Genomic DNA, 18,549 nt, shown 5'->3' with positions numbered 1-18,549 from the left:
TAACACAACATTGTAAAGCAATTATACTCCAATAAAGATGTTTTAAAAAAACCCCAAAATATTAGTTTACCAGGAAACCGGAACTAATAATGTTTAAAAAAATTAATTATTTTTCAGTTTGCATGATAACTTCAGTAAGTTCAGCTGGTATACAATGGATGTGTTGCATATGTCAGAGGCTAAAAAAATGCCACTATGCTCTAAGTACTGGCATATATAACCAATAAATAATAGGCCTAGCGTAATATGTACAGCAACCATCTGAGTAAATTTTGAGGCCAAAATTAACATCAATATAATAGTTATGTTTACTATATATCAATAAACCATTAAGTAACTATGATTAGGTATAGGATTGCCTCCAACAAATGAAAAATGCTTCAACTTCAAGTGATTTGGGAGTGAACAAATTAAAGCTTAATAAAAATCCAAACTGATGATTTTCCATTTTATACACAGAATTTTCCTTTTGTCTCTTTTAAGCTATACTACTTAGAAAAATATATGCTCATTATGGAAAAATTCGAAAATAGAAAACCATAAAAGAAGAAAAAAATTAACTGATTCCTCCCAGAAATAAACATTCTACAGTCTCACATATTGCTTGCAATCTTTTTAACAAATGGGCCTATGAGTATATGCCCGTATCATTATATAATCTTTGAAAACATTTGACTCTTAAAGGCTACATGATATTTCATCTTTCACATAGCTGTTTTCCTTTTTATTGAAGTTAACATACATGTATAAACCTAAGTGACAGTTCAAAATATTAGGAGCTGAACATACCTGTGTAACATGCACCAACATCAAGAAAGAAATTATTACCAGCATCCCAGAAGCCTTGGGATATGCTCCCTTTCCAGTCACTAACAACCCAAGAGTAACCATTATCCTGACTATTAAATACAATAGTTTTCCTGATTTTCTTTTTAAATTTATTCATTTATGGCTGCATTGCATCTTCGTTGCTGCGTACAGCCTTTCTCTAATTGCGGCGAGCAGGGGCTACTCTTTTTTTTTTTTTTTCCCCAGTACGCGGGCCTCTCACTGTTGTGGCCTCTCCCGTTGCAGAGCACAGGCTCTAGACGCACAGGCTCAGCGGCCATGGCTCATGGGCCCAGCCGCTTTGCAGCATGTGGGATCTTCCCAGACCAGGGCACGAACCCGTGTCCCCTGCATCGGCAGGCGGACTCTCAACTACTGCGCCACCAGGGAAGCCCTGGGGGCTACTCTTTATTGCAGTGCACAGACTTCTCACTGCGGTGGCTTCTCTTGTAGCGGAGCACAGGCTCTAGGTGTGCGGGCTTCGGTAGTTGTGGTACGCGGGGTCAGTAGCTGTGGCTCATGGGCTCTACAGCACAGGCTCAGCAGTTGTGGCGCACGGGCTTAGTTGCTCTGCGGCATGTGGGATCCTCCCGAACCAGGGCTCGAACCCGTGTCCCCTGCATTGGCAGGCAGATTCTTAACCAATGCGCCACCAGGTTAAGTCCCAGTTTTCCTTTTTTTAAACTCTATATAAACAGAGTAATAGAGATATACTTTTTTACATGTGGCTTCTTTCACTCAACATTATGTCTGTGAGATTCAACCACACTATTTCATGCAGTTGTAGTTCTTTCACTGTTACTACTATATATATACTATTTCATTCAACAAACAGCCCACAATTTAATTCTCCTTCCTATTCTTTTTTTGTCATTTGGATAGCAGTACAAAGAATAGTTATTTTGAATAATGCTTTTATGAACATTCTTGAATGTGTCTTTTGGTGACCTTCTGGATGTATTATTAAAAGGCACATACTTAGCAGTGGAACTGCTGGGCCACAGGATATGCAGATGTACTTTTGGGGAATAAAAACTGATATAACTTTAAAAAGTGTTCATTAGCTTCACAAAGACTTTTAAAAGACAATTAACATTTTAGGACTTCCCTGGTGGTCCAGTGGGTGAGACTCTGCGTTCCCAATGTAGGGGGCCCAGGTTCAATCCCTGGTTGGGGAACTAGATCCTGCATGCATGCCTCAACTAAGTTTGCATGCCTCAACTAAGAGTCCACATGCCGTAACAAAGATCTCACGTGCTGCAATGAAGATCCTGCACATAGCAACTAAGACCCGGAGCAGCCACAATAAATAAATAAATAATATTTTAAAAAATATTTAAAAGACAAAACATTTTTACACTAATTTCTATAATACCTATGTAAATGATGAAATATCACCCACCCATTAAAAGCATTCCTTTTAAAGAATATATGCCAAATGAGGCAACTGATCCACTAACAGGGGTCTATTAGTGGTTTCTTATACCTGCATGAATAAACAATTTTTCTATTGTGATTGTTCCAATTATGGCCCTTTAAAGATCAAAAGAAGAAAATTAAATATTGCACATACTTTTTCTAATTCAATTAGGTAAAAAAATTTTTTGAAGCAGTTAAATATTCAATAAAATTAGACATTTATATTGAGCCTGGGCAGAGATAAGCTGAAAATATTAATATAATATATTCAATTAGGGGTTTCCCTGGTGGCACAGTGGTTAAGAATCTGCCTGCCAATGCAGGAGACACGGGTTGGAGCCCTGGTCCGGGAAGATCCCACATGCCGCGGAGCAACCAAGCCTGTGCACCACAACTACTGAGCCTTCACTCTAGAGCTCACGAGCCACAACTACTGAGCCCACGCTCCGCATCTACTGAAGCCCATGCACTATAGAGCCCATGCTCTGCAACAAGAGAAGCCACCACAATGAGAAGCCCACGCACCGCAAAAAAGAGTAGCCCCCACTCGCCGCAACTAGAGAAAGCCCACACGCAGCAACAAAGACCCAACAAAGCCAAAAATCATAAACAAAAAAATAAATTAAAAAATATATATATTCAATTAATAACTGAATTCACTACATCAGAGAATGGAACAATATTATCAGAGCAGTATAAGGGAAACTGGAGACTGTATCAATGGAACAGAACTGAAAATCAAGAAACTTGTGGTAATTATTTGAGCCCCAATAAGAAGTATATAAATATACAGCAGAATTCAAACTACGGAAAAAACACAACTAACCTAATTCTTTGTGCACTACAGAAGTCAAAAGATCCATCCAGATGGAAGAACAATGCCATTATCAAAATGTTTATATTTCAGCTTAAGTTTAACTTCACTTATTGTATTTAGCTTCCTTTATATATAACAGTTCAAGAACATATAAACTGTAATCTGAAAATAGAGTAATCACCACCATGTTCCCAGAATCAAGAAGACAGTATTCCTTTGTCTCTGTTGGAGTGGATCTAATCAAGAGTGACGAAAAGTGCTGAAAAAAGCAAGACTGTGTGATAACATATAAACCCTGTGGGGGAAAACAGTTTAGAACTAATATAAAAATCACAATTACTAAAAAAAAAAAATAGGTTGATAATGGTACATTAAATGCTATGAACCCACCATATCTAGGTCAATAAGAACATTGATTATGAATATGATTATTGCATAAAAAATTTTAAATTCCTATTTACCTGTTGTTTCCTAAATTTTCAAGGCAACCTTCAATGAATCTCATTCGAATCTGTCTATCCGTAAACCAACATACTAAGGAACAGAGAAGTTTCTCTGCTTCATTTATTAATCCTTCAGAAAGATTAACCTACAAAAAATGTATATACATAAAGTTATTATTTATACTGAATGCATTTTGCTGTAATTTTGTAGTCTTTTAGCTTTATTAAATAACTTACTGCATCATCATCTTGGACTATATCCCACAACAAAGTGTTTCCTTTCTTGCAAACGTTATCCAAATTAATGTCTGTCACAGCATTACTGCTGAATTGATGTTTATGAACTGTAGGTCCTGAAGGGGCAAAATATAACACACTATAGAGGAATGCAGTTGACTGAAATTGTAAAGTGAACTACAGCATTCATAAAGTTAACAAATTCAAAGTGAAGTATAACAATAAATCTCTTCTTACATCACAAGATTAAAAACAAGATTAACACAGTTGCTTTATGAATGAGAGAATAGTACTGTTTAGAGTTTGATACTACTAAAGTAAAATAAGAAGTTTTCATAGCCTCTCCACTATTTCATAACCTCCTCACTATTACTAATAAGTATGATTATTTAATGTTTTCCACATGTCAAGAGAACTGCATATAAATGTTTGAAACCCAAATTAAACATTAAGAAGAAAATTTAACTGAATTAACTATATAGCCAAAGGACGTTCCTCTAAATGACCTTCTATAAAATGTCTTATACCTAAAGATTTTTTTAATTGAGATGATTTACTCAAAACATTCAATTAAATTCAAAGCATCTATTATAATAATTCAGACTTTCTGAGTGCCAGACTATAAATTCTCCCTAGCTCTGTTATATTAAGAAAAAATGCTTCTTTGTCTTTAACAGCTTTACCATGAAATTTCCCTCTTAAACTGTACATGTACATTGATTTCATTAAAATGAGAATTCTGCAACCTTCACCATAATTCCATTTTAGAACACTTTCACCACCCTAAAGCATTCCCTCATACCTAATTACATTTAATTCCTGATCCCATTCCCAAGCCCTAGTCTGTTCTTCCATCCCCATAAATTAGCCTTTTCTAGAATTTCATATAAATGGAATCATACAATACGTATGTATAGTCTTATGTCTTTGTTCACTTAGCAAAATGTCTGAGGTTCATCCATGTTGAAGCACCTATCAGTAGTGTGTTCCTTTTAAATACAGAATAATATTCCATTATATGAAAATATTGTTTATATATCTACCAATTACTGAAAATTTGGATAGTTTCCAGTTTTTGTCTAGTATGAATAATGCTGCTGTAACACTGATGTAACCAGTCTTTGTATAGACATATGCCTTCTTTTCTTTAGGGTAAATACTTAGAAGTGGAATTGTTGGGTCATAAGGTAAACACGTATGTTTAAAATTAGAAGAAACTGCCAAACTGTTTTCCAACACATAGGTATGGTCGCTCTTTAATTTTAGCCACTCTAATAGATATGCAGTAGAATCTCATTCTGGTCTTTAATTTTAATTTCCCTAATGACTAATGATGCTAAGCATCTTTTCATGTGCTTATAAGCCATTTGTGTACCTTCTTTGGTGAAATAAATCAATTCCCAATTTTTAATTAAGTTGTCTTACTACTGAGTTGTAAAAGTTCTTATATGGTCTGGATACAAGCCCTTTATTAGATATATGATTTGCAAATATTTCTCCCTGTTTGCAGCTTGACTTTTTAAGTTTGGGGTTTGTTTGGTTTATTTGTTTTGGTATTTACTTTTTAAAATTAATTGTATTAAAATACAATGTAAGGGTTTCCCTGGTGGCGCAGTGGTTGAGAATCCACCTGCGGATGCAGGGGACACGGGTTTGTGCCCTGGTCTGGGAAGATCCCACATGCCGCGGAGCGGCTGGGCCCGTGAGCCATGGCCGCTGGGCCTGTGCGTCCGGAGCCTGTGCTCCGCAACGGGAGAGGCCACAGCAGTGCGAGTCCCGTGTATCACCAAAAAAATAAAAATAAAAAAAAATAAAATAAAATAAAATGTAAATACATAATCAAGATCCAGAACATTTCTATCACCCCAAAAAGTTCTCTTGTGTCCCTTTACAATCAATCCCCACCACCAATCACTGAGTAGATGTCAACCATTATAAATTACTTTAGGAAATTTCAGAAGTGCATATAAATGATATATAGTATGTATTCTTCTGTCTAGCTTCATTTGCTTAGAATGTTTTTTGATATTGAGGCATGGTGTTGAACGTATCAGTAGCTCTTTCCTTTTTATTCCACTGTGAATATACAACAATTTGTTTATCTACCAGTTAATTCCAGCTGAGGTTCATAAATGAAGCAGTTATGAACATTCAGGTACAAATCTTTCTGTGGATGTATGTTTTCATTTCTCTTGGGTAAATACCTAGAATAGGAATTGCTGGGTCATATGGTAAGTACAAGTTTAACTTAAAAAGAAACTGCTAAAACAGTACTCTAAACTGCCTGTACTATTTTAAGCTCCTTCAGAGCAATGTATGAGAGTTGTAGTTGCTCTGCATCCTTAGTGCCATTTGATATCATTAAGTCCCTAATTTTTTACCCATCCCAAATGAGTAGAAATATCAGTTGTAGTTTTAATTTGAATTTCACAGATGACTACAGATATTGAACATCTTTTCATGTATTTACTGACCATTTTTATATCTTCATTTATGAATTAACTAAATTTATTCATACCTGTTGTCCATTTTAAAATTGTATTGTTTGTCTGTGTTGGAAGAGTTCTCTATAGTATTAAATACACAGTAATACAAAGTAGATTTGGAGAGCATTAATACATCTAATATTTTGCTCAATTTCTAACTTCATATAGTAAAAAAAAATGTACAATACTGAATAAAGGGAAAATGGGTTAAGAATAGAACAGTGAAAATTTAATAAATATGGTATAAAATTAAATTGGCCTCAATCTTTTTTTTTTTTTTTTTTTTTGTGGTATGCCGGCCTCACTGTTGTGGCCTCTCCCGTTGCGGAGCACAGGCTCCGGATGCGCAAGCTCAGCGGCCATGGCTCACGGGCCCAGCCGCTCCGCGGCATGTGGGATCTTCCCAGACCGGGGCACGAATCCGTGTCCCCTGCATCGGCAGGCGGATTCTCAACCACTGCGCCACCAGGGAAGCCCTGGCCTCAATCTTAACCCATTCATTTCTCAACAACCACAATAACAACAAAAATGTCAAAATAGGGAATTCCCTGGCAGTTCAGTGGTTAGGTCTCTGCGTTCTCACTGCTGAGAACCCGGGCTCGGTGCCCAGTCAGGGAACTGAGATCCCGCGAGCCACGCAGCACGGCCAAAAAAAAAGGAAGAAAAAAAAAAGTCAAAATAACCTTATCTAGATTATACGCAAGTAACATTTGAAATCAGAAAGTTGTTGCCAAGATCCAAAAATTGCATCTCCAAGTCTGATCGTAGCTTTAAAAGCATAAACCTAATCTATCTGGTTTACTTAGTTTATAATTTACTGGCATCCCCAAACCCATGTCCTAGGCTAGCAACTGCTAATGATGGTATGTAACCAAGCAAGAGGTTGGATATGGACCTTTAAATTGCCAATTATAGAACTGTTTTCCCTCTTAGTTTTTCTCCCTTTCCTCCTTTATCTCCTACTATTCTTTAACCTCTTCTAACCTCTATTCTTTAGTTTGGTCATGTCCTATCGTCTTTTTAAGACTGATTTAGAGTGACTAGAACCATCGTTTTTTGAACATTTTCATCACCCCAGATGAAAGAAACACCTCATCCTTTAGCAGTCACCCCTCTTCTTATTTCTCCCAATCCTCACCAGCCACAGGGAAACACTAATCTATACTTTCTACTTCTACAGATTTGCCTATCTTAGTCCTTTTATATAAATGGAATCACACAACATGTGATTCTGTGTAATCTGCTACTTTTAAGTCCTAAGATTCCTGAATATAAAATCTAATGCAGCCATATATTTTCTCAAATACAAAGCTATAATTTTTATACATATTTTTATTTCTTTTCCTTGTTAAATATCTCCTGATGGATCTGCAGCCTCCATATTCATGATAATTTCATTTCCTTGGGGAAAAAAACTATAATATGAAAATTATTTGGCAAAAACATTGAAGTAACAAAACATTGACTTTGATTCAACAATGTGTTACATAAATTATTCCTATTTTAAATAAAGGAATATATTTTACTTACTACAGAACCTTACCTTGACTAAGATGTTCATGGTAAATAGATGCTAAATTGGGAAGATGTTGTTGGAGATGAGATGTTAGCTCTGCATGTGAATTAATCTGAACTAGCTCCTCTTCACACCCAGATTCTTCACCATCAAAATCAGCCATATTTTTTTCTGATTTTGCACTGACCTGGGAGCTGCTGCAACTGACATCATCTGCACTTAGCATATCATCAACCATATGACTGCAACACAGAGAGGAGTACAAAGTTAGCAATTACAAATTTAAACACACATTGTGAATCACAAAAAATATCTCTCAAAACATTTGGCACAAGTTACAACCCACTCAAGAATAAAGCTACATTTGTTTGTTAACAATATGGAATACTGACAGCTTTACAAAAAATAAAGAGCCCACAAAGTCAACACTATATATTAATTATACAATATACCTACATATTATTTAGCCCATCAACACACTTCACTAAAACAACTTCAAAGAGAATAATTTTAGGAAAAAAAAAATCAGTAAACTTAACTGTTAGGTAATTTTTTTATAAACTCAAATCTTAAAGTGAAACCTTAAAATTTATTTACATTTGTTCTTCCAACTGCAGAATCAAATCAGATAACTAACCAGGAAAAAAATTTCAATTTACAGCTGCAATCTAGATGTGGTTAGTATTAACTGAGGGACTTTTAACTCAATAAACACCTATTAAGCCCTCCCTTCTAAAACATACCATACGGGGTGCTCTAAGGATGTAAAGACAAAATGATAAAAATAACACGAAGAAGAAAAGTTCAGGATTGATTTAGAGACTCACAAATGGTACCCATACACAGAGAATATGGAAATGGCTAACATTAAAAAAAAAATAAATCATTAGGTCTTTTCAGGTAGAGGGTTGGTGTGAACACTAAAAGAGATTTACAATGTACCAAACTGAACATATTACCCTCCTCAGTTTTATGAACTAATTGCTTTGTCTTCAGTATGTCCTGGGGAGAACTCTGAATGTGCATTTCGGTAATGTCAGACCATAAACCAGTGGTTCTCAAACAGAAGGCCAAGGGGACATCTGGCAATGTCTAGAGACAATTTTTGGTTATCACAACTTGGGAGGTTGCTCTAGTATGTAGGCCTAGAGGCTAGGGATGCTGCTAAACATCCATCCTACAATGCAGAGGGCAGCATTCACATTGCTGTAAATACAAAACACAGAATTACCTGGCCCAAAACATCAATACTGTCAAGACTAAGAAACATTACTATAAACTCATATGGGTTAATGATAAGAAGAAAAAGGCAAAGGAAATAAAGTAAGAATATGTATGGATGTGTAGTTCTCCCAAACAACCATACTAAATTCTGAAAGGCCTGGCAAATAGGTCTAAGATAAATCCTGATAAACTACATAGCACTATATTTCATCATTAACTCAAATATTACTACTTGTAATGACAGTAATAATAAATAGCAGCTAATATTTATTAAATTCTTATTATGTGCCGATCACATCAGCCTATGAAATGCTCACAATAAGCCCATGAGATAGGTACTATTGTTCCTATTTTATAGATGAGAAAATGATAGTAAGAACAACTGAGTACCTTGCCCAATACTGTAACACTAGTAAATGACAGAATCACTTACTATTAAACACCACAGGCGTATTTCACAGATAATCAAAAAGCTTTATGCTGAGGCTTTATCCTTACTAATATCCTAAACTTAGAATGTGCATAAAATTTCCCTTTTCATGATCACACTTTAATGGAAGTTTTCACAAGCAATTTACTATCTACTATTAGGCAATTATTACAAGGAGTTGAAGATCTAGATCTGTGTTGTCCAATACAACAGCCACTAACCACCTGCGGCCACTGCACGTGTAAAAAACGGCTGGTCTAAACGAAGATGTTAGGAGTATTAAATATACACAGATTATTGAAGACCTAGTACAAAAAAAATTTTATTAAAAATTTTACACGGGGCTTCCCTGGTGGCGCAGTGGTTGAGAGTCCGCCTGCCGATGCAGGGGACACAGGTTTGTGCCCCGGTCCAGGAAGATCTCACATGCCACAGAGTGGCTAGGCTCGTGAGCCATGGCCACTGAGCCTGCACGTCCGGAGCCTGTGCTCCACAATGGGAGAGGCCACAACAGTGAGAGACCCGCGTACCACAAAAAAAAAAAAAAAAAAAAAAAAAAAAAAAATTATGCGGATTACATGTGGATATATGATATCTTGGATATTACTGCTTTAAATAAAATATATAATTAAAATTAATCTTATCTGTTTCATCTTGCTTTTTAAAATGTGCCCATTAGAAAACTAAAAATTGGGGCTTTCCTTGGCGATCCAGTGGTTAAGACTCCGCGCCTCCACTGCAGTGGGGCATGGGTTCGACCCCAGGTTGGGGAACTAAGATTCTGCAAACTGCAGGGCGTGGCCAAAAATAAATTAATTAATGAAAATTAAAAATTACATACTTATGACATGCATTTGTAGCTTACATTAATGGCATGAATTTGTAGCTTACATTATATTCCTATTGGACAGCACTGATCTAGAATATATCACAATTGAATAAATATAGGCTATAATTAACTCCCTAAAGGATATGTAAGCTGTTTTATTTTTAGGTAGACTTACCCATCGTGGTGGTGATGATGGTGGTGGTGGTGGTGGTGATGCTGTGGACCAATAAACTGCCGACAATTAAATAATTCATTCCCAATAGTCTCCCCAAGAAAGTCCCCAGTGCGTGTAATACAAGATTCCTGAGATGCTTGTGCTATATGAGCAGCATTCATTTCCCCTGAAATATCATGTTCTGGGTCTTCAGAGTGTGAACAGGCATCTAGCATTCGTATTCGATTATCTACTGATGGCACTGACTCAGTGTTAAAAACCAGGTCCTTTCCTGTTCCATTGCTTGTCCCACTTCTTTCTGATGGACCTTGGGAATCCCCTAAGCAAATGCCTGCTTGACTTTCTAATTTCCTGTTCCGATGATCTGTACCACAACTGCTTTTAGAAGGATTATGGCCGTGATCGTCATCTTCATCATCTTCTTTAAGGGCTTCAATGTCTGCAATGTCTTCTGACTGTACCTCACTGCCAGGGCTCCCTGCTGACTGGCTTGCATGGCTAGAATTCACCTCATTGCTAGATCCATCACTATGTCCACTACTGCTACCAGGACCACTGCTTCCATCTTCACCACTGTTGGCAGTTTCATCAGAACTTCCCTGCATGGATTCCTATATTTAGAAACAAAGAGATTTAAATAAATATTGAAACTAGTAAGAAAAAAGTAAATGACATTAACACACTGTACTTTTTTAAAAGGCTGCCAAAGTCCTGACAAATTTCATTGAACAATACAAAATGGAATTAAAAACTCAAAGAAAACTAAAGAACCTCAATGATACTTAAAAAATAGGAAAGGCCTCAACTAGCATCATGTTTATATTCCCAGCTCAAAGGATAAACATGGCACAATCCCCAAAATCAAAAAATCTCTTTAAAGCAGGAAGAAAAAGTATTTTCATACCTCTGTATCTGAAAGTCGCTGCTGCACATGTTTGGTTCTATTAATAAGTTGCTCATCCATTTCAATGTCACTGCCTCCACTTTGATGTGTATCGCTGTTATCACTGCTTTGAGGACTGGCTGCAGGTGACCCTATATTAAAATGATGGGTTTTTTTTTTTTACTTCTAACTTGTATTAACATGGATCTATCAGAATGTCATAATCCTTTGATTCTTTGATATACCAAAGCTTCATGCTAAGTAGCCAAAATTATAATCTGGAAATATGTTAACATTTGCCAATTATTTCTAAAGAAGAGATACATGATTTCAATTAAAAGTCAGGATACTAATGTTTTAAGCAAAAAGGGTAAGTAAGATAGATAGGTAGTCAGGATTTACATCTCCTATGCAAAATGAACTTTATGACTGTGATACAAATATATTATATAAAATTAATTAACTCTAGATGATCATCAAAATAAAACTACAAGTCATCTTGCCATACATTTCTAAGACTCAACTTACAAGGTGATGGTGCAGCTCTTCTGAGCTCTTCGTCCTCTGAAGGAAAAGGAAAAAACAGGATGGAAATAATCTAAGTGACTGAATTTCTTTGGGGCACATATCAGTTGTTTTTATTACATAATCAACAAGATACAGGTAGGGAAACCTGCAATATAATGTAAGTCCCCACCATGTGTTGTAGTACTTGTGGGTGCCTGCACAGGAAAGCCTAAGAAAAGGGTAGTATATGATGTCAGGAAACAAAAAGAGGGGTAAAGCTGATAAAGTTTTAGGAAACCCTAGAAAGCTATACATGTAAAAGCACACATAAAATACCTGGAAAGACAGAAAACTTTGAAATAGAAAACACAGAAAGAGAAATGTATCATGTTCTATTCTCAAAATTATTTCTAAAAGAAATCATGTTGACTGTTTTCTAACCAAAAGCTCTAAAGCTTTTATGAGATATTGTTTTTCTTTTTCTTAAAAGAACACTAATGAAAGAAGATCTAGTAACTACTGAAACGTTATTGCTGTTATTTGAACAGTAAAACAAAAACATGAGCTAACCCCAATTTATTAAAGTTTTAAGAAAACTAACACCTCCTTTTCCAATTTATTTCAAAACTGAGATTAAACTGAAACTAATTTGCAGAAACTACTTCAAATTTGAGTTATAAGCTATGAACAACTTACTTCAAATTACATTATACTTTACTAACCTTTCTTATTTCCAATGGGAAGATTAGTGTTTAGTAAAGATGCAAAAGAGCTCTGTTTAGATAGCTGGGCCTTAGCTGCTAGTGCATTATTCCACAATGCTTTAATTAACATCGATGCCAAGTACAGTGTCTTTAAAAAAACAACAAAAAAAAGAGGAGAGGTTTTAGGAAATACTGTATCAAATTTAATATCCTTTTGCCTAACTGAAATGCCAACAGTAATAAACTACAAGTTAAATCATCTGAATCACAAATAAATTTTCATTTTACAAAAAAAAAAAAATTATGTTTTGAATGAATTACCTGTTCAGTATGAACACTTGGTTCAAGAGCTGAGACCAAATTAAGAAGATGTCTAAGTGGTACTGGATCCAAATTCTTGATGAGTGAGGGAAATAAGTCATGTATATAGCGACTACAGTGTTTCAGCTAGAAAATAAAAGTAGAAGCAATAGTCAAAAATAATCACACTACATAAATAAATAACCTGACACCAAAAAAGTTATATAAGTTTAAAAGTGAAGAAGCTGGCTAGTACACTGATATTTTTTAATATATTAGTAAAACGTTAATTACCAAATGTCATAAATCGCAGTACATAAAATTGTGAAAATAAAATTCCACTTAAGCAGAACTTCACTTTATCCAAGCAAACCACAAGCATAATTTTTTAACCTCAAGAAGGAAGCCTGCAATAAATAGTCTCTGGAATTCAAGTATAAAAAGGATTCCGGGGCTTCCCAGGTGGCGCAGTGGTTGAGAGTCCGCCTGCCGATGCAAGGGACGCGGGTTCGTGCCCCGGTCCGGGAAGATCCCACGTGCCGCGGAGCGGCTGGGCCCGTGAGCCATGGCCGCTGAGCCTGCGCGTCCGGAGCCTGTGCTCCGCAACGGGAGAGGCCACAGCAGTGATGAGAGGCCCGCGTACCGCAAAAAAAAAAAAAAAAAAAAAAAAAAAAAAAGTTAAAAGGATTCCAATTAAATTTAGGAACATATCACTAATATAAAAACAAGTTAAATAGTTAATTAAAATGTAGGCAATAAAAAATAAAATAAATTACAATTAGGAGAGAAAACCAAATAAATATTATTTTTTAAGTGTACAGTGGACCCTTGAACAACATAGGTTTGAATTGTGTGCATCCACTTATACAAGGTTTTTTTTTTTTCCCACTAATTACATACTACAGTACTATATGATCCACAGATATGGAACTGTGGATACGAAAGGCTAACTGTAAAGTTACACATGGATTTTTGACTGTGCAGAGAGCTGGCGTCCCTAATCCCCATGTTGATCAAGGATTGACTGTATTATATTTCTCACATTAAGTGTTATAAAGTATTTATATAACATGGTCATTAGTTGAAATACAGTGCAAAATAGAAACCCCTTTATAATCAAGGTCTATATAATATAAACTAGGAAAGTCTCCTGTTATACTAAACAGAATTATGAGGGAAATATATAAATATGAGGGAAAACATAATATTTACAGAGATATGACTACTAAATATTACAACGTCATGTAAAATAAGCATCTTTTACAGCTACAAAGGTGCTAACTGCTAAATCAAGATACAGCAACAAATCTGACTTGGTCAGAAATACCCCATTTCAGGACTTCAAAGGTAAAATGTATCCTACTTATTTACAATATATAAAAAGTCTATTAGAAAAAGTAGATTTTTCTATTCGAAAACACTGACTTTTATATTTTTCAGGTGTAAATCATATACACTCTCTTCTAGCGCATCATCTTATCAGGGTAAATATACACAACCTAATTTTGAAACAAGATAAAATAAAATAACACTGGAAGAATTCTTCTATGTTGAGGTAACTTCTAATAAACTACACTATTTACTTCAATGTTACTATTAAATTCAACAGTGTTCTTTACACAACTGCAGTACTTTAAGACCAAAAACATCATTTGATTTTGAGAAGTGAATCATCAATTATAAGTCTGTCGATTTTATAGATCTCACCTAAGAATATTTTAATATAGTATTAATTAACATTATAATTGGACTGTACTAACAGTTTATACTTGCTTTTCGTCAAGAAGTAACTATTAGATTTACACTTTTCCTAATGAAAATGTGATTAAAACATACTGTGTGATAAATTCCTGATTTGTACCAATGTAAATATTAATAAAATGGGATTTTCATAATAGATATAATTTTGGTTATTTTTAAGTAACAAGACCCATAAAAGATAATTATGTAATCCTGTAACTGAGGCAAAAGACACATAAAGCTCTTTTCAAGATGCACCTTATGAAGACACATCCAAAAGTCAGGAAAAAAATATTAAGATTGATGCCTTTAGTTCCTGGTAAAAATGGCAGTGTGGAGTTGTTTCACAGATTCTTCCTAACTAGTTATTGAAAAGAAAAGACAGGAAAAGAAGCAGGAAGTGCCAGGAATCCAGCTCTGTACCTAGAAAGCAACTGTACTACTGGCAGAAACTGTCTGATGTAACTATTCTGAAACTCTGGAATAACCAATTTGAACTCTTATGCTCCCAAAGGAAAGCTTGGCTGGTAAATTGTTGTTAATGTTGGCCAATTTCAGCCTTCAGTGTGACAGCAGCTATCCATTTCCTACTCCTTGACCCTATGGCAGGCAGTTGTGGGGACAGCAATATGTGACTCTGGTACAGTTTGTTGGAGCCATGGGTGGGCAATAATGATCTTGTCCAAATAACAAAATTCTGTGTTCCGAATTCGGATTATTACATCTGATGGGTGAGGTGCAGGCACAGAGGTTAGCTGCCATTGTTTCAACCCAAATCAGCGAGAGTGACTACTGGGGGAATTAAAGGAGCCAAACCAGGGTTTTTTTTTAGACACTCAATAACAACCAAATACGTAGAACAATTTAGAAAGGTACTGCACATTCCCAGGGAAAGACACAGCTCAGAAAAATACCTGAAAAGACCATGAGCTTTCACATTAGATCATTTTTAGGCTAGGGATAAATTAAAAAAGAACAAACTGAGAAAAGAAGAGAATCTCTTTTCCAAAGTTACCATATTACAAAATTCAATGTTTTCAACCAAAAACAGAAGAAAACCAACACAAAGTATAAAAAGAAATAGGAAAATATGGCCCATCCAAATAAATAAAATAAATCAACACAAATGTACCCATCATTTGTAGAATGCTCACCCATAGGAATTACTACACAAAGACCTTAAAACACCTACCCTTAAAGATGTTAAAAGAGCTAAAGGAAAAGGATGAAGGCTGGGAAACAATGCATGAAAAAAATGAGAATAACATTAAAAAGACAGAAATTATAAAAAGGAGCCAAAAAGGAATGCTGAAAAGTAAAATAACTGAAATAAAAAATACACTAGAGGGGCTCAAAAGCAGATCTGAGCAAGTAGAAGAATAGCAAACTTGAAAACAGGACAACTGAAGAAAATAGGACAACTGAAATTACTGAATCTAAGGAACAAAAAGAAAAAAGAATGAAGAAAAGTGAAGAGTCTAAGGGACCTGTGGGACACCACCCAGTCTACCAATACACTTGTAGAAATCCCAGAGGAAAAGAAAGGTACACAAAGTATATTTAAAGAAATAATGGCCAAAAGCTTCTCGATTTGAGGAAAGACCTAAGTCTACAAATCCAAAAAGTTCAACACACTCCCAGTAGGATAAACTCAAGAGAGTTACACCAAGAGATATTATAATCAAACTGTTAAAAGCCAAAGACAATAAAATAATCATGAAAGCAGGAAGAGATAAGCAATTCACATAAAATAGATACTCAATAAGACTATCAGCCAATTTCTAATTACAAACCTTGGAAGCCAGAAGAAGAAGGATGATATATCAAAGGGTGACAGAAAAATCTTTCAACTGAGAATTCTACAATTGGCCAAATCTGTCCTTAAATAATGAGAAATCAATACATTTCCAGATAAACAAAACTAGACCTACAACTAGACCTGCCCTGCAAGAAATGCAACAGGAAGTCCTTCAGAATAAAATGAAAGGAAGCTAGACAACAGTGAAGAAATAAACATCTCTGATAAAGGCAAATATATAATTAAAAGCCAGTATTATTATTTTTATTTCTAACAATTTTTAAATTCCTACATGATTTAAAGAAGAAAAACAGAAAAATTATTATTATTCTACACAATTGGGCACAAATTATATAAAACTGCAATCTGTGATATTAATAACAAAATAAGGGGGATGGAGCTGTACAGAAACAAAGTTTTTGTATGGTATTTAGGCTGGCATAAATTCAAATTAGATTGTAAGAACTTCAATATGTCAAATATAATTAACACTTTATAAACAAAATATCTATAAAATACACACAAAAGGAAATGAGAAGGTAATCAAAATATTTCACTACAAAAAAATCAACTAAAAAAAGAAGGCAGTAATGGAGAAAATAATGGACAAAAATACTATAAAGACCTATAAAAAAACAAACAGAAAAATGGCAGAATTAAATTTCTCTTTGAGTAATTACTTTAAATATCAATGGTTTGGGGAGAGAGATAAATTAAGAGTTTGGAGATTGAAATATACACAATACTATATATAAAATAATTTAAAAGGACCTACTGTATCGCACAGGGAACTATACTCAATATCTTATAATAACCTATAATGGAAGAGAATTTTAAAATATATATATTTATATATATGTATAACTGAATCACTTTGCTGTATACTTTGCTGAAACTAACACAACACTGTAAATCAACTATATTTCAATAAAAATGTTTTTAAAATAAATAAATGGTTTAAACACTCCATTCAAAAGACAAAGAACAGCAGAATGGATTAAAAATCATGATACAAATATACGATGTCCTCAAGAGATTCATTACATCCAAAGACACAAACTGGAGAGGATGGAAAAAGATATTCCATGTAGATAATGAGCAAAAGAAAGCTGGGCTGACCATACTAAAATAAAGCAGTTTAAGTTTTTTAAAAGTTACTAGAAAAAGAAGAATTATCACATACTCCAACAACCCCACTCCTGGGTATATATCCAAGAGAGTTAAAAGTGGGATTTCAAAGAGATATTTGCACACCCGTGTTCACTAAAGCATTACTTATGGCAGCTAAGATGTGAAAGCAGCACAAATCCCCATCAACAAATGAATGTATAAATACAATGTGGCACATACATACAACAGAATATAATTCAGCCAAAAAGGGGAGGAAATCCTGTCACATGCCACAACATAAGTGAACAGGGTGAACATGGGTGAACTTTGAGGACATTATGCTGAGTGAAATAAGCCAGTCACAAAAGGACAAATACTACAGGATTCCACTAATATGAAATATATAGACAGAATGATGGAAGCAGAGTCAAATGATGGATACCAGGAGATGTGAGGAGAGAGAATTGGGGAGTTGTTGTTCAATGGGTGCAGGCTTTCAGTTTTGGAAGATGAAAAAGTTCTAGAGATCTGTTACATAACAATATGAATATAATTAACACCATTAGAATTTTTAAATGGTTCAGAGGGTAAATTTCATGGTTTTTTTCCCTACCACAGTTAAAGATTTTTTTAAAAAAAGGTTAACAGAGACAAAAGGTAACATCATTCATTAATAAAAGGTTCAATATAGCAAAAATATATAATAAACACTGAAGCAAAAACTGACAGAAATTAAGGGAGAAATAGAAAGTTCTACAATAAGAGTTGTAGATGTCAATAACCCACTTCAATAATGGATAAAACAACTAAACAGAAGAAAAGAAAGAGAAATCTTATAGAGCACAATAAACCAGTTAAACCTAACAGACATAGAGAACACTCCACACAACAACAGCAGAAAACATTCTTTTCTAAAGAATGTATTCTTTTCTAAAATACAGTTTTCCAGGACAGACCATATGTTAGGCCACAAAACAAGTCTCAATAGATTTAAAAAGATAAAACAAGTCTCAACAGATTTTAAAAGACAGATATCATACAAAGTGTTTTCTCTGGCCACAAAAGGATGAAGTTAAGAAATCAATACTAGAAGGAAAACTAGA

The 18,549-nt window shown here is 34.9% G+C and overlaps 1 protein-coding gene across 5 annotated transcripts in view; it reads right to left on the bottom strand.

The window, feature by feature from the left end:
* The window catches only part of USP34 (ubiquitin specific peptidase 34), a 238,339-nt gene that overhangs the window by 123,111 nt on the left and 96,679 nt on the right, over positions 1–18,549 (bottom strand). For 4 of the 5 annotated variants that reach the window (XM_059079238.2, XM_059079242.2, XM_067007549.1 and 1 more), the window contains exons 11-18: positions 12,820–12,945; positions 12,517–12,646; positions 11,816–11,851; positions 11,309–11,439; positions 10,405–11,015; positions 7,774–7,988; positions 3,745–3,860; positions 3,526–3,653 (exon numbers count right to left, since the gene is read on the bottom strand). In XM_059079238.2, coding sequence (XP_058935221.1) covers positions 3,526–3,653; positions 3,745–3,860; positions 7,774–7,988; positions 10,405–11,015; positions 11,309–11,439; positions 11,816–11,851; positions 12,517–12,646; positions 12,820–12,945 — 1,493 coding nt within the window. The remainder of the gene's footprint in view (positions 1–3,525; positions 3,654–3,744; positions 3,861–7,773; positions 7,989–10,404; positions 11,016–11,308; positions 11,440–11,815; positions 11,852–12,516; positions 12,647–12,819; positions 12,946–18,549) is intronic. The other variant, XM_059079239.2, reaches the window with a different exon arrangement.

The sequence above is a fragment of the Kogia breviceps genome, chromosome 11 (genome assembly GCF_026419965.1).
Source record: "Kogia breviceps isolate mKogBre1 chromosome 11, mKogBre1 haplotype 1, whole genome shotgun sequence".
In the NCBI taxonomy this organism is placed as follows: domain Eukaryota; kingdom Metazoa; phylum Chordata; class Mammalia; order Artiodactyla; family Physeteridae; genus Kogia; species Kogia breviceps.
This window is presented reverse-complemented; position numbering and strand designations above follow the sequence as displayed.